The 16,754-nt window shown below is 37.2% G+C and overlaps 1 protein-coding gene across 1 annotated transcript; it reads right to left on the reverse strand.

The window, feature by feature from the left end:
* Positions 1-14,617: 14,617 nt before the first annotated feature.
* On the reverse strand, positions 14,618-14,956 carry LOC142224979 (uncharacterized). Its single transcript, XM_075294756.1, has one exon. It carries the CDS (start codon positions 14,954-14,956, stop codon positions 14,618-14,620), a length of 339 nt encoding a protein of 112 aa, XP_075150871.1.
* Positions 14,957-16,754: the final 1,798 nt, after the last annotated feature.

Below are 16,754 nucleotides of genomic sequence, written 5' to 3' on the forward strand. Positions count from 1 at the left end.
GTAGCTATGCTTGTCAAATTTGGTTGAAATCGGTTCAGAGTTAGATATAGCTCCCATATATAGCTTTCGCCCGATTTACACTCAAATGACCACAGAGGCCAATTTTTTGCTCCGATATAGTTGAAATTTTGCACAGGGGGTAGAATTAGCATTGTAGCTATGCGTGTCAAATTTGGTTGAAATCGGTTCAGATTTAGATATAGCTCCCATATATAGCTTTCGCCCGATTTACACTCAAATGACCACAGAGGCCAATTTTTTGCTCCGATTTAGTTGAAATTTGACACAGGGGGTAGAATTAGCATTGTTGCTATGCGTGTCAAATTTGGTTGAAATCGGTTCAGATTTAGATATAGCTCCCATATATAGCTTTCGCCCGATTTACACTCAAATGACCACAGAGGCCAAATTTTTGCTCCGATTTAGTTGAAATTTTGCACAGGGAGTAGAATGAGCATTGTAGCTGTGAGTGCCAAATTTGGTTGAAATCGGTTCAGATTTAGATATAGCTCCCATATATAGCATTCGCCCGATTTACACTCATATGACCACAGAGGCCAATTTTTAACTTCGATTTAGTTGAAATTGTGCACAGGGAGTAGAATTTGCATTGTTGCTATGCGTGCCGAATTTGGTTGAAATCGGTTCAGATTTAGATATATCTCCCATATATAGCTTTCGCCCGATTTACACTCATATGACCACAGAGTCCAATTTTTAACTCCGATTTAGTTGAAATTTTGCACAGGGAGTAGAATTAGCATTGTTGCTATGCGTGCCAAATTTGGTTGAAATCGGTTCAGATTTAGATATAGCTCCCATATATATGTTTTTCTGATTTCGACAAAAATGGTCAAAATACCAACATTTTCCTTGTAAAATCGCCACTGCTTACTCGAAAAGTTGTAAAAATGACTCTAATTTTCTTAAACTTCTAATAAATATATATCGAGCGATAAATCATAAATAAACTTTTGCGAAGTTTCCTTAAAATTGCTTCAGATTTAAATGTTTCGCATATTTATACCCTTCACCACTACTGTGGTACAGGGTATAATAAGTTTGTGCATTTGTATGTAACGCCAAGAAGGAAAAGTCTGAGACCCATCGTTTAGTATACCGATCGTCTTAGAATTAAATTCTGAGTCGATTTAGCCATGTCCGTCTGTCTGTCTGTCTGTCCGTCTGTCTGTCTGTTGATGTATTTTTGTGTGAAAAGTACAGCTCCCACTTTTAGTCCGATTGTCCTAAAATTTGGTATGGGTCCTGTTTCGGCTCAAAGACGATCCCTATTGATTTTGGAAAAAATCGGTTCAGATTTAGATATAGCTGCCATATATATTTTCACCGATCTGGTCATAGGTTAAAGTGGCAGCCCGATTAAATTTCAGGCTCACTTAGACTATTCAGTCCCTTGTGATTGTCATAATTGGCGTGTATATCAACCGATCTTCCTCAAATTCCGTACATCCAAATATTTTATGAGTCTCGAAAAACTTGCAAAATATCATCCAAATCGGTTCAGATTTAGATATAGCTCCCATATATAGCTTTCCCCCGATTAACACTCCTTTGTCCACAGAGGCCAATTTTTTGCTCCGATTTAGTTGCAATTTTGCACAGGGAGTAGAATTAGCATTACAGCTATGCGTGTCAAATTTGGTGGAAATCGGTTCAGATTTAGATATAGCTCCCATATATAGTTTTCGCCCGATTTACACTCATTTGCACACAGAGGCCAATTTTTTGCTCCGATTTAGTTGAAATTTTGTACAAGGAGTAGAATTAGCATTGTAGCTATGCTTGTCAAATTTGGTTGAAATCGGTTCAGAGTTAGATATAGCTCCCATATATAGCTTTCGCCCGATTTACACTCAAATGACCACAGAGGCCAATTTTTTGCTCCGATATAGTTGAAATTTTGCACAGGGGGTAGAATTAGCATTGTTGCTATGCGTGTCAAATTTGGTTGAAATCGGTTCAGATTTAGATATAGCTCCCATATATATGTTTTTCTGATTTCGACAAAAATGGTCAAAATACCAACATTTTCCTTGTAAAATCGCTACTGCTTACTCGAAAAGTTGTAAAAATGACTCTAATTTTCTTAAACTTCTAATAAATATATATCGAGCGATAAATCATAAATAAACTTTTGCGAAGTTTCCTTAAAATTGCTTCAGATTTAAATGTTTCGCATATTTATACCCTTCACCACTACTGTGGTACAGGGTATAATAAGTTTGTGCATTTGTATGTAACGCCAAGAAGGAAAAGTCTGAGACCCATCGTTTAGTATACCGATCGTCTTAGAATTAAATTCTGAGTCGATTTAGCGATGTCCGTCTGTCTGTCTGTCTGTCTGTCCGTCTGTCTGTCTGTTGATGTATTTTTGTGTGAAAAGTACAGCTCCCACTTTTAGTCCGATTGTCCTAAAATTTGGTATGGGTCCTGTTTCGGCTCAAAGACGATCCCTATTGATTTTGGAAAAAATCGGTTCAGATTTAGATATAGCTGCCATATATATTTTTCACCGATCTGGTCATAGGTTAAAGTGGCAGCCCGATTAAATTTCAGGCTCACTTAGACTATTCAGTCCCTTGTGATTGTCATAATTGGCGTGTATATCAACCGATCTTCCTCAAATTCCGTACATCCAAATATTTTATGAGTCTCGAAAAACTTGCAAAATATCATCCAAATCGGTTCAGATTTCGATATAGCTCCCATATATAGCTTTCGCCCGATTTACACTCCTTTGTCCACAGAGGCCAATTTTTTGCTCCGATTTAGTTGCAATTTTGCACAGGGAGTAGAATTAGCATTACAGCTATGCGTGTCAAATTTGGTGGAAATCGGTTCAGATTTAGATATAGCTCCCATATATAGTTTTCGCCCGATTTACACTCATTTGCCCACAGAGGCCAATTTTTTGCTCCGATTTAGTTGAAATTTTGTACAAGGAGTAGAATTAGCATTGTAGCTATGCTTGTCAAATTTGGTTGAAATCGGTTCAGAGTTAGATATAGCTCCCATATATAGCTTTCGCCCGATTTACACTCAAATGACCACAGAGGCCAATTTTTTGCTCCGATATAGTTGAAATTTTGCACAGGGGGTAGAATTAGCATTGTAGCTATGCGTGTCAAATTTGGTTGAAATCGGTTCAGATTTAGATATAGCTCCCATATATAGCTTTCGCCCGATTTACACTCAAATGACCACAGAGGCCAATTTTTTGCTCCGATTTAGTTGAAATTTGACACAGGGGGTAAAATTAGCATTGTTGCTATGCGTGTCAAATTTGGTTGAAATCGGTTCAGATTTAGATATAGCTCCCATATATAGCTTTCGCCCGATTTACACTCAAATGACCACAGAGGCCAATTTTTTGCTCCGATTTAGTTGAAATTTTGCACAGGGAGTATAATTAGCATTGTAGCTATGCGTGCCAAATTTGGTTGAAATCGGTTCAGATTTAGATATAGCTCCCATATATAGCTTTCGCCCGATTTACACTCATATGACCACAGAGGCCAATTTTTTGCTCCGATTTAGTTGCAATTTTGCACAGGGAGTAGAATTAGCATTGTAGCTATGCGTGCCAAATTTGGCTGAAATCGGTTCAGATTTAGATATAGCTGCCATATATATGTTTTTCTGATTTCGACAAAAATGGTCAAAATACCAACATTTTCCTTGTAAAATCGCCACTGCTTAGTGGAAAAGTTGTAAAAATGACTCTAATTTTCCTAAACTTCTAATGCATATATATCGAGCGATAAATCATAAATAAACTTTTGCGAAGTTTTCTTAAAATTGCTCCAGATTTAAATGTTTCCCATATTTTTATACCCTTCACCACTACTGTGGTACAGGGTATAATAAGTTTGTGCATTTGTATGTAACGCCAAGAAGGAAAAGTCTGAGACCCATCGTTTAGTATACCGATCGTCTTAGAATTAAATTCTGAGTCGATTTAGCGATGTCCGTCTGTCTGTCTGTCTGTTGATGTATTTTTGTGTGCAAAGTACAGCTGGCACTTTTAGTCCGATTGTCCTAAAATTTGGTATGGGTCCTGTGTCGGTTCAAAGACGATCCCTATTGATTTTGGAAAAAATCGGTTCAGATTTAGATATAGCTGCCATATATATTTTTCACCGATCTGGTCATAATTGGCGTGTATATCAACCGATCTTCCTCAAATTCCGTACATCTCGAAAAACTTGCAAAATATCATCCAAATCGGTTCAGATTTAAATATAGCTCCCATATATAGCTTTCGCCCGATTTACACTCCTTTGTCCACAGAGGCCAATTTTTTGCTCCGATTTAGTTGAAATTTTGCACCGGGAGTAGAATTAGCATTGTTGCTATGCGTGCCAAATTTGGTGGAAATCGGTTCAGATTTAGACATAGCTCCCATATATAGCTTTCGCCCGATTTACACTCATTTGCCCACAGAGGCCAATTTTTTGCTCCGATTTAGTTGAAATTTTGCACAGGGAGTAGAATTAGCATTGTAGCTATGCGTGTCAAATTTGGTTGAAATCGGTTCAGATTTAGATATAGCTCCCATATATAGCTTTCGCCCGATTTACACTCAAATGACCACAGAGGACAATTTTTTGCTCCGATTTAGTTGAAATTTTGCACAGGGGGTAGAATTAGCATTGTAGCTATGCGTGTCAAATTTGGTTGAAATCGGTTCAGATTTAGATATAGCTCCCATATATAGCTTTCGCCCGATTTACACTCAAATGACCACAGAGGCCAATTTTTTGCTCCGATTTAGTTGAAATTTTGCACAGGGAGTTACTTAGCATTGTAGCTATGCGTGCCAAATTTGGTTGAAATCGGTTCAGATTTAGATATAGCTCCCATATATAGCTTTCGCCCGATTTACACTCATATGACCACCGAGGCCAATTTTTTGCTCCGATTTAGTTGAAATTTTGCACAGGGAGTAGAATTAGCATTGTAGCTATGCGTGCCAAATTTGGTTGAAATCGGTTCAGATTTAGATATAGCTCCCATATATATGTTTTTCTGATTTCGACAAAAATGGTCAAAATACCAACATTTTCCTTGTAAAATCGCCACTGCTTAGTGGAAAAGTTGTAAAAGTGACTCTAATTTTCCTAAACTTCTAATACATATATATCGAGCGATAAATCATAAATAAACTTTTGCGAAGTTTTCTTAAAATTGCTCCAGATTTAAATGTTTCCCATATTTTTATACCCTTCGCCACTACTGTGGTACAGGGTATAATAAGTTTGTGCATTTGTATGTAACGCCAAGAAGGAAAAGTCTGAGACCCATCGTTTAGTATACCGATCGTCTTAGAATTAAATTCTGAGTGGATTTAGCGATGTCCGTCTGTCTGTCTGTCTGTCCGTCTGTCCGTCTGTCCGTCTGTCTGTCTGTTGATGTATTTTTGTGTGCAAAGTACAGCTCGCAGTTTTAGTCCGATTGTCCTAAAATTTGGTATGGGATCCTGTTTCGGCTCAAAGACGATCCCTATTGATTTTGGAAAAAATCGGTTCAGATTTAGATGTAGCTGCAATATATATTTTTCACCGATCTGGTCATAATTGGCGTGTATATCAACCCATCTTCCTCAAATTCCGTACATCCCAATATTTTATGAGTCTCGAAAAACTTGCAAAATATCATCCAAATCGGTTCAGATTTAGATATAGCTCCCATATATAGCTTTCGCCCGATTTACACTCATATGACCACCGAGGCCAATTTTTTGCTCCGATTTAGTTGAAATTTTGCACAGGGAGTAGAATTAGCATTGTAGCTATGCGTGCCAAATTTGGTTGAAATCGGTTCAGATTTAGATATAGCTCCCATATATATGTTTTTCTGATTTCGACAAAAATGGTCAAAATACCAACATTTTCCTTGTAAAATCGCCACTGCTTAATCGAATAGTTGAAAAAATGACTCTAATTTTCTTAAACTTCTAATACATATATATCGAGCGATAAATCATAAATAAACTTTTGCGAAGTTTCTTTAAGATTGCTTCACATTTAAATGTTTCCCATATTTTTATACCCTTCACCACTACTGTGGTACAGGGTATAATAAGTTTGTGCATTTGTATGTAACGCCAAGAAGGAAAAGTCTGAGACCCATCGTTTAGTATACCGATCGTCTTAGAATTAAATTCTGAGTCGATTTAGCGATGTCCATCTGTCTGTCCGTCTGTCTGTCTGTTGATGTATTTTTGTGTGCAAAGTACAGCTCGCTGTTTTACTCCGATTGTCTTAAAATTTGGTATAGGGTCCTGTTTCGGCTCAAAGACGATCCCTATTGATTTTGGAAAAAATCTGTTCAGATTTAGATATAGCTGCCATATATATTTTTCACCGATCTGGTCATAATTGCCGTGTATATCAACCGATCTTTCTCAAATTCCGTACATCCGAATATTTTATGAGTCTCGAAAAACTTGCAAAATATCAGCCAAATCGGTTCAGATTTACATATATCGCTCCCATATATAGCTTTCGCCCGGTTTACACTCATTTGCCCACAGAGGCCAATTTTTTGCTCCGATTTAGTTGAAATTTTGCACAGGGAGTAGAATTAGCATTATAGCTATGCGTGTCAAATTTGGTTGAAATCGGTTCAGATTTAGATATAGCTCCCATATATAGCTTTCAACCGATTTACACTCAAATAACCACAGAGGCCAAATTTTTGCTCCGATTTAGTTGAAATTTTGCACAGGGAGTAGAATGAGCATTGTAGCTATGAGTGCCAAATTTGGTTGAAATCGGTTCAGATTTAGATATATCTCCCATATATAGCTTTCGCCCGATTTACACTCATATGACCACAGAGTCCAATTTTTAACTCCGATTTAGTTGAAATTTGGCACAGGGAGTAGAATTAGCATTGTTGCTATGCGTGCCAAATTTGGTTGAAATCGGTTCAGATTTAGATATAGCTCCCATATATATGTTTTTCTGATTTCGACAAAAATGGTCAAAATACCAACATTTTCCTTGTAAAATCGCCACTGCTTAGTCGAATAGTTGAAAAAATGACCCTAATTTTCTTAAACTTCTAATACATATATATCGAGCGATAAATCATAAATAAACTTTTGCGAAGTTTCCTTAAGATTGCTTCAGATTTAAATGTTTCCCATATTTTTATACCCTTCACCACTACTGCGGTACAGGGTATAATAAGTTTGTGCATTTGTATGTAACGCCAAGAAGGAAAAGTCTGAGACCCATCGTTTAGTATACCGATCGTCTTAGAATTAAATTCTGAGTCGATTTAGCGATGTCCGTCTGTCTGTCTGTCGGTCTGTCTGTCTGTGTGTCCGTCTGTCTGTCTGTTGATGCATTTTTGTGTGCTAAGTACAGCTCGCAGTTTTAGTCCGATTGTCCTAAAATTTGGTATGGGGTCCTGTTTCGGCTCAAAGACGATCCCTATTGGGCTTGGAAAAAATCGGTTCAGATTTAGATATAGCTGCCATATATATTTTTCACAGATCTGGTCATAATTGGCGTGTATATCAACCGATCTTCCTCAAATTCCGTACATCTCAATATTTTATGAGTCTCGAAAAACTTCCAAAATATCATCCAAATCGGTTCAGATTTAGATATAGCTCCCATATATAGCTTTCGCCCGATTTACACTCCTTTGTCCACAGAGGCCAATTTTTGCTCCGATTTAGTTGAAATTTTGCACAGGGAAGAGAATTAGCATTATAGCTATGCGTGTCAAATTTGGTGGAAATCGGTTCAGATTTAGATATAGCTCCCATATATAGCTTTCGCCCGATTTACACTCATATGACCACAGAGGCCAATCTTTTACTCCGAATTAATTGAAATTTTGCACAGGGAGTAGAATGAGCATTGTAGCTATGCGTGCCAAATTTGGTTGAAATCGGTTCAGATTTAGATATATCTCCCATATATAGCTTTCGCCCGATTTACACTCATATGACCACAGAGTCCAATTTTTAACTCCGATTTAGTTGAAATTTGGCACAGGGGGTAGAATTAGCATTGTTGCTATGCGTGTCAAATTTGGTTGAAATCGGTTCAGATTTAGATATAGCTCCCATATATAGCTTTCGCCCGATTTACACTCAAATGACCACAGAGGCCAATTTTTTGCTCCGATTTAGTTGAAATTTTGCACAGGGAGTATACTTAGCATTGTAGCTATGCGTGCCAAATTTGGTTGAAATCGGTTCAGATTTAGATATAGCTCCCATATATATGTTTTTCTGATTTCGACAAAAATGGTCAAAATACCAACATTTTCCTTGTAAAATCGCCACTGCTTAGTGGAAAAGTTGTAAAAATGACTCTAATTTTCCTAAACTTCTAATGCATATATATCGAGCGATAAATCATAAATAAACTTTTGCGAAGTTTTCTTAAAATTGCTCCAGATTTAAATGTTTCCCATATTTTTATACCCTTCACCACTACTGTGGTACAGGGTATAATAAGTTTGTGCATTTGTATGTAACGCCAAGAAGGAAAAGTCTGAGACCCATCGTTTAGTATACCGATCGTCTTAGAATTAAATTCTGAGTCGATTTAGCAATGTCCGTCTGTCTGTCTGTCTGTCCGTCTGTCCGTCTGTCTGTCTGTTGATGTATTTTTGTGTGCAAAGTACAGCTCGCAGTTTTAGTCCGATTGTCCTAAAATTTGGTATGGGGTCCTGTTTCGGCTCAAAGACGATCCCTATTGATTTTGGAAAAAATCGGTTCAGATTTAGATATAGCTGCCATATATATTTTTCACCGATCTGGTCATAATTGGCGTGTATATCAACCGATCTTCCTCAAATTCCGTACATCCCAATATTTTATGAGTCTCGCAAAACTTGCACAATATCATCCAAATCGGTTCAGATTTAGATATAGCTCCCATATATAGCTTTCGCCCGATTTACACTCCTTTGTCCACAGAGGCCAATTTTTAACTCCGATTAGTTGAAATTTTGCACAGGGAGTAGAATGAGCATTGTAGCTATGCGTGCCAAATTTGGTTGAAATCGGTTCAGATTTAGATATAGCTCCCATATATAGCTTTCGCCCAATTTACACTCATATGACCACAGAGGCTAATTTTTTGCTCCGATTTAGTTGAAATTTTGCACAGGGAGTAGAATTAGCATTGTTGCTATGCGTGCCAAATTTGGTTGAAATCGGTTCAGATTTAGATATAGCTCCCATATATATGTTTTTCTGATTTCGACAAAAATGGTCAAAATAGCAACATTTTCCTTGTAAAATCGCCACTGCTTAGTCGAATAGTTGAAAAAATGCCTCTAATTTTCTTAAACTTCTAATACATATATATCGAGCGATAAATCATAAATAAACTTTTGCGAAGTTTCTTTAAGATTGCTTCAGATTTAAATGTTTCCCATATTTTTATACCCTTCACCACTACTGTGGCACAGGGTATAATAAGTTTGTGCATTTGTATGTAACGCCAAGAAGGAAAAGTCTGAGACCCATCGTTTAGTATACCGATCGTCTTAGAATTAAATTCTGAGTCGATTTAGCGATGTCCGTCTGTCTGTCTGTCCGTCTGTCTGTCTGTTGATGTATTTTTGTGTGCAAAGTACAGCTCGCAGTTTTAGTCCGATTGTCTTAAAATTTGGTATAGGGTCCTGTTTCGGCTCAAAGACGATCCCTATTGATTTTGGAAAAAATCTGTTCAGATTTAGATATAGCTGCCATATATATTTTTCACCGATCTGGTCATAATTGGCGTGTATATCAACCGATCTTTCTCAAATTCTGTACATCCAAATATTTTATGAGTCTCAAAAAACTTGCAAAATATCAGCCAAATCGGTTCAGATTTAGATATAGCTCCCATATATTGCTTTCGCCCGATTTACACTCATTTGCCCACAGAGGCCAATTTTTTGCTCCGATTTAGTTGAAATTTTGCACAGGGAATAGAATTAGCATTATAGCTATGCGTGTCAAATTTGGTTGAAATCGGTTCAGATTTAGATATAGCTCCCATATATAGCTTTCAACCGATTTACATTCAAAGAACCACAGAGGCCAAATTTTTGCTCCGATTTAGTTGAAATTTTGCACAGGGAGTAGAATGAGCATTGTAGCTATGAGTGCCAAATTTGGTTGAAATCGGTTCAGGTTTAGATATAGCTCCCATATATAGCATTCGCCCGATTTACACTCATATGACCACAGAGGCCAATTTTTAACTCCGATTTAGTTGAAATTTTGCACAGGGAGTAGAATTTGCATTGTTGCTATGCGTGCCAAATTTGGTTGAAATCGGTTCAGATTTAGATATAGCTCCCATATATATGTTTTTCTGATTTCGACAAAAATGGTCAAAATACCAACATTTTCCTTGTAAAATCGCCACTGCTTACTCGAAAAGTTGTAAAAATGACTCTAATTTTCCTAAACTTCTAATACATATATATCGAGCGATAAATCATAAATAAACTTTTGCGAAGTTTCCTTAAAATTGCTTCAGATTTCAATGTTTCGCATATTTATACCCTTCACCACTACTGTGGTACAGGGTATAATAAGTTTGTGCATTTGTATGTAACGCCAAGAAGGAAAAGTCTGAGACCCATCGTTTAGTATACCGATCGTCTTAGAATTAAATTCTGAGTCGATTTAGCGATGTCCGTCTTTCTGTCTGTCCGTCTGTCTGTCTGTCTGTCTGTCTGTTGATGTATTTTTGTGTGCAAAGTACAGCTCGCACTTTTAGTCCGATTGTCCTAAAATTTGGTACGGGGTCCTGTTTCGGCTCAAAGACGATCCCTATTGATTTTGGAAAAAATCGGTTCAGATTTAGATATAGCTGCAATATATATTTTTCACCGATCTGGTCATAATTGGCGTGTATATCAACCGATCTTCCTCAAATTCCGTATATCCCAATATTTTGTTAGTCTCGAAAAACTTGCAAAATGTCATCCAAATTGGTTCAGATTTAGATATAGCTCCCATATATAGATTTCGCCCGATTTACACTCCTTTGTCCACAGATGCCAATTTTTTGCTCCGATTTAGTTGAAATTTTGCACAGGGAGTAGAATTTGCATTATAGCTATGTGTGTCAAATTTGGTGGAAATCGGTTCAGATTTAGATATAGCTCCCATATATAGCTTTCGCCCGATTTACACTCATTTGCCCACAGAGGCCAATTTTTTGCTCCGATTTAGTTGAAATTTTGCACAGGGAGTAGAACTAGCATTGTAGCTATGCGTGTCAAATTTGGTTGAAATCGGTTCAGATTTAGATATAGCTCCCATATATAGCTTTCGCCGATTTACACTCAAATGACCACAGAGGCCAATTTTTTGCTCCGATTTAGTTGAAATTTTGCACAGGGAGTAGAATTGGCATTATAGCTATGTGTGTCAAATTTGGTGGAAATCGGTTCAGATTTAGATATAGCTCCCATATATAGCTTTCGCCCGATTTACACTCATTTGCCCACAGAGGCCAATTTTTTGCTCCGATTTAGTTGAAATTTTGCACAGGGAGTAGAACTAGCATTGTAGCTATGCGTGTCAAATTTGGTTGAAATCGGTTCAGATTTAGATATAGCTCCCATATATAGCTTTCGCCGATTTACACTCAAATGACCACAGAGGCCAATTTTTTGCTCCGATTTAGTTGAAATTTTGCATAGGGGGTAGAATTAGCATTGTAGCTATGCGTGTCAAATTTGGTTGAAATCGGTTCAGATTTAGATATAGCTCCCATATATAGCTTTCGCCCGATTTACACTCAAATGACCACAGAGGCCAATTTTTTGCTCCGATTTAGTTGAAATTTTGCACAGGGAGTATAATTAGCATTGTAGCTATGCGTGCCAAATTTGGTTGAAATCGGTTCAGATTTAGATATAGCTCCCATATATAGCTTTCGCCCGATTTACACTCATATGACCACAGAGGCCAATTTTTTGCTCCGATTTAGTTGAAATTTTGCACAGGGAGTAGAATTAGCATTGTAGCTATGCGTGCCAAATTTGGTTGAAATCGGTTCAGATTTAGATATAGCTCCCATATATAGCTTTCGCCCGATTTACACTCAACTGACCACAGAGGCCAATTTTTTGCTCCGATTTAGTTGAAATTTTGCACAGGGAATAGAATTAGCATGGTAGCTATGCGTGCCAAATTTGGTTGAAATCGGTTCAGATTTAGATATAGCTCCCATATATATGTTTTTCTGATTTCGACAAAATCGCCACTGCTTAGTGGAAAAGTTGAAAAAATGACTCTAATTTTCCTAAACTTCTAATACATATATATCGAGCGATAAATCATAAATAAACTTTTGCGAAGTTTTCTTAAAATTGCTCCAGATTTAAATGTTTCCCATATTTTTATACCCTTCACCACTACTGTGGTACAGGGTATAATAAGTTTGTGCATTTGTATGTAACGCCAAGAAGGAAAAGTCTGAGACCCATCGTTTAGTATACCGATCGTCTTAGAATTAAATTCTGAGTCGATTTAGCGATGTCCGTCTGCCTGTCTGTCTGTCTGTCTATCCGTCTGTCTGTCTGTTGATGTATTTTGTGTGCAAAGTACAGCTCGCAGTTTTAGTCCGATTGTCTTAAAATTTGGTATAGGGTCCTGTTTCGGCTCAAAGACGATACCTTTTGATTTTGGAAAAAATCTGTTCAGATTTAGATATAGCTGCCATATATATTTTTCACCGATCTGGTCATAATTGCCGTGTATATCAACCGATCTTTCTCAAATTCCGTACATCCGAATATTTTATGAGTTTCGAAAAACTTGCAAAATATCAGCCAAATCGGTTTAGATTTAGACATAGCTCCCATATATAGCTTTCGCCCGATTTACACTCATATGACCACAGAGGCCAATTTTTAACTCCGATTTAGTTGAAATTTTGCACAGGGAGTAGAATTTGCATTGTTGCTATGCGTGCCAAATTTGGTTGAAATCGGTTCAGATTTAGATATAGCTCCCATATATATGTTTTTCTGATTTCGACAAAAATGGTCAAAATACCAACATTTTCCTTGTAAAATCGCCACTGCTCACTCGAAAAATTGTAAAAATGACTCTAATTTTCCTAAACTTCTAATACATATATATCGAGCGATAAATCATAAATAAACTTTTGCGAAGTTTCCTCAAAATTGCTTCAGATTTAAATGTTTCGCATATTTATACCCTTCACCACTACTGTGGTACAGGGTATAATAAGTTTGTGCATTTGTATTGTAATGAACCAGCCATCTTAGAAGTTCCGGCCTTGCTCAGGGATAGTGGAGGGGTCTTTTGATGGCCAATTACATAACTTTAAAAGAAGAATAGTAGGAGAAAGGAAATTAAAGGAAATTATGAGATCTGAGCGTAAGCGACAAGGAGGACTAGCGAAACATTCGCACGGTTTAAGGACCCATAGTGCAACACTTAAGTTTCGTCAAAATATTGTATTAATTTAGCAATTCATAATAAATTGGATTTATTTACAATAAAATTAAATATGGATGTACAGGGTAGGTAATATGGGGTGGTAGTTATATTGTTAGAATGACAAAGATTAACAGATTGATAATAAGTAAAAGTAGCTAATTGTAATAGTGTCGTAATGGAAGGTAAGTATTTAAAAGTGTGCAGGGGAAATTTAGTCAAAATAGGAACATAGCAACTTACTTTGGTTCTTCTCCAATATGAAGCGATCGCTGCATCTGGGGTCTGTTCCAACAAAATTTCAATAAGTAGTTAGGTAGGTGTGAGTAAAAACTTAATTCTAAGGGTGAAGAAAATATTAATTATTGTATGCAGGTATAGGAATATTTGTACAGGACCAAATTTCGATTGTGGAATATAGCTTCATAATATATCGCCCTAGGTCCAAGTCCGCCGTTAATATAACCAGAGCTCCGAAATTTATCTTTGAAGTTTCATTTGCCTACGAAAGGAAAATTGCACCATCCTCTGGTCGTGGCAATAATTTTGTGGGTAGCTCCTTGGACGATAAGTGGGGGAATTCTGTCCTGGTATATAGGGTCAAAAGATTTTTATGATGCCTTGGGAACGCTCTTGAAATCCCTCAAACAATGGCCTTGTATACGATATCGGCTACAAACGGACTGAGTTTATTCCACCCATATATTCACACATTCCAGTCAATTCGGCGAAATGGGGGAATTCTACCCTGGTATATATGTTAAGGTCAAAAGATTTTATTGACGCCTTAGGAATGTCTTGTAAAATTGCCGTGTATATAATATCGGCTACAGCCGGACTGATTGTATTCCAACAATATATTCACGCCTTCCAATCAATTCGGCGATTCAAATTCTTCCTTTTACAATCTCTTTTTCAATTTTTTTTTTTTTTCAATTTTTTATTCAATTTTTATTCAATTCAATTCCTTCTCTTTTTTTCTTCAATCGAAAACTCTCTCCCCGCCTACTTCTCTTTTTTCTTTCTTTTTTTTTTCAGGTAATTATTTCTTTCGGAAAAGCAAGTATATCCTACCAGCCCTCCACAAATATATCACGCACCAAAAAAAAAAGAAAAAAAAAAAAAAAAAAAAGAAAAAAAAAGATTTTACCATATATCTTTTATGTGATATACGGAAACGTTTCCCGAGTCGCAGTCCTGTAATTTATAATTGCAATTACCGATTTTTTCTAAGACCCTAGCCCGTATTCCCACCGGCGATAACTTTGCGTTAAAATGTTTCGCCATGTTACTTTGTGCGAAATTTCTCCGGGTGACGAGTTGTCCTTTTTCAAATACCCTATCTTTAGCCCTCAAGTTATAGGTCTTAACATTCTTATCGTACGAAATCTTCATCCTCTCCAAAACCTTATCTCTTAAAAGTGAGAAATGATCCTGTCTGCATAATTCAGAGGGACTGTCTGATACCATATCAAGATTTCTCATGATTCTATACTCATCTGCATGACTCCAATTGATTGGTGAATGCTATTTCTAAGGGAACTGTTTATGTCACTTAGGTAAGAATCCCATTCCCTCTGGTCTTTACGAATATATGATCTCAACGCTTCGTTTACACACCGATTAACTCGTTCACTGGCATTTGCTTGCGGAGCATGAATGGCCGTAAAAATGTGATTTATTCCATATTTTGCTGTGAATTCCTGGAAATATCTACATTTAAATTGACTTCCATTATCCGAAATTATTATCTCTGGAACCCCAAAACAATTAAATATATCTTCCTTTAAATATCTTATAATATCCTTCGAACTAAACTTTCGCAGAGGTTTCAAGAATGAAAATTTCGAAAAATGGTCCAAGACTATGCAGATTCCTATATTTCCCTTTTTACTTCGTGGAAATGGCCCTATTAAATCGATATAGAGTCTCTGAAACGGACGCTCCGATTCAGCTCTATTTCCCATTAAAGGCCGTAGGCTTTCATTTGGCACCTTAGATGTTTTGCAGTAATCGCAACTAATTATATACCTTTTGACATCCACTGCCATTCCTGGCCAATAATAGTATCTTCTAATTTTATTCAAGGTTTTTGCTATACCAGAATGAGCCGAGTTAGGGGGATTATGACAGGAGTATATCAATTCTTGCCTCAGTTCCAGCGGAACTAGCAATTTCCATTGAGACATTTCATCGAAACTATACCGGTAATATATGAACTTGTCCACTACTTTATAATCTGGAATATTGGCCTTAGAAATTTTCTCGCCTAGGTTCTTATAGTCTTTGGAATCAAAGTATTCTGAATCCAAATTTATGGTTGGAAAACCATCTTCGCTCACTGCTGCGATGTCCTCATATTCAAAATTTCTTGATAGTGCATCCGGCACGAGATTATCTTTTCCACGTCTGTGTTCGATATTGAAATTATGTCCTTGGAGTTTAAGTGCCCATCGAGCTAATCGACCGCTCAAATCTTTCTGTTGCATTAACCACTTGAGACTGGCGTGGTCCGTTACAACCGTGAATTCATGCCCATCGATATAAATTCTAAACTTCTTAATTGCTAGTACTACTGCCAGACATTCCAATTCCGTCACAGTATAGTTACGCTGTGCTCGGTTTAATTTCTTTGACATATACGCGATTGGTCTCTCTATGCCTTCTTCATCTTCCTGGGCAAGTACCGCACCTACTCCTACTTTGCTAGCATCGCATTGCACTATAAACTTCTTGTTGTAATTCGGATGAATGAGAACTGGAGCCGACGAAAGCTTCTGTTTTAGTATCTCGAATGCCTCTTGGGCTTCCTCAGTCCATTTGAACGATTTCTTTTTCGACTGTAATTCCGTTAAGGGGAAGGTTATCGTAGCGAAATCTGACACGAACCGGCGATACCACCCCGCCATCCCTAAAAACTGACGTAGTTGTCGAATATTTTTAGGGGTTGGATAGTCAGTTATGGCTTTGACCTTTTCGGTATCGGCTTTTATTGATCCATTACCCACTATGTATCCCAAATAATTTACTTCTCTCAAACCAAAGTGGCTCTTTTTGACATTAATTGTTAAATTTGCTTCTCTCAATAATTTTGCCACCTCCAACAAATGCGAGATGTGCTCCTCAAACGATTTAGACACTATCAGTAGATCGTCTAAGTAGACGAACACATGCCCTTTTAACTTATATGGTATTACTTTGTCCATCAACCTACATAAAGTTTGAGGAGCATTACAAAGCCCGAAGGGCATTCGACAAAATTGATACAATGGACGGTTGGGAA

The sequence above is a fragment of the Haematobia irritans genome, chromosome 2 (genome assembly GCF_050003625.1).
Source record: "Haematobia irritans isolate KBUSLIRL chromosome 2, ASM5000362v1, whole genome shotgun sequence".
Lineage (NCBI taxonomy): Eukaryota > Metazoa > Arthropoda > Insecta > Diptera > Muscidae > Haematobia > Haematobia irritans.

Coding starts and splice junctions, on each gene's coding strand:
- LOC142224979 (XM_075294756.1), bottom strand. CDS start 14,956: ATGAGAAATCTTGATATGGTATCAGACAGTCCCTCTGAATTATGCAGA.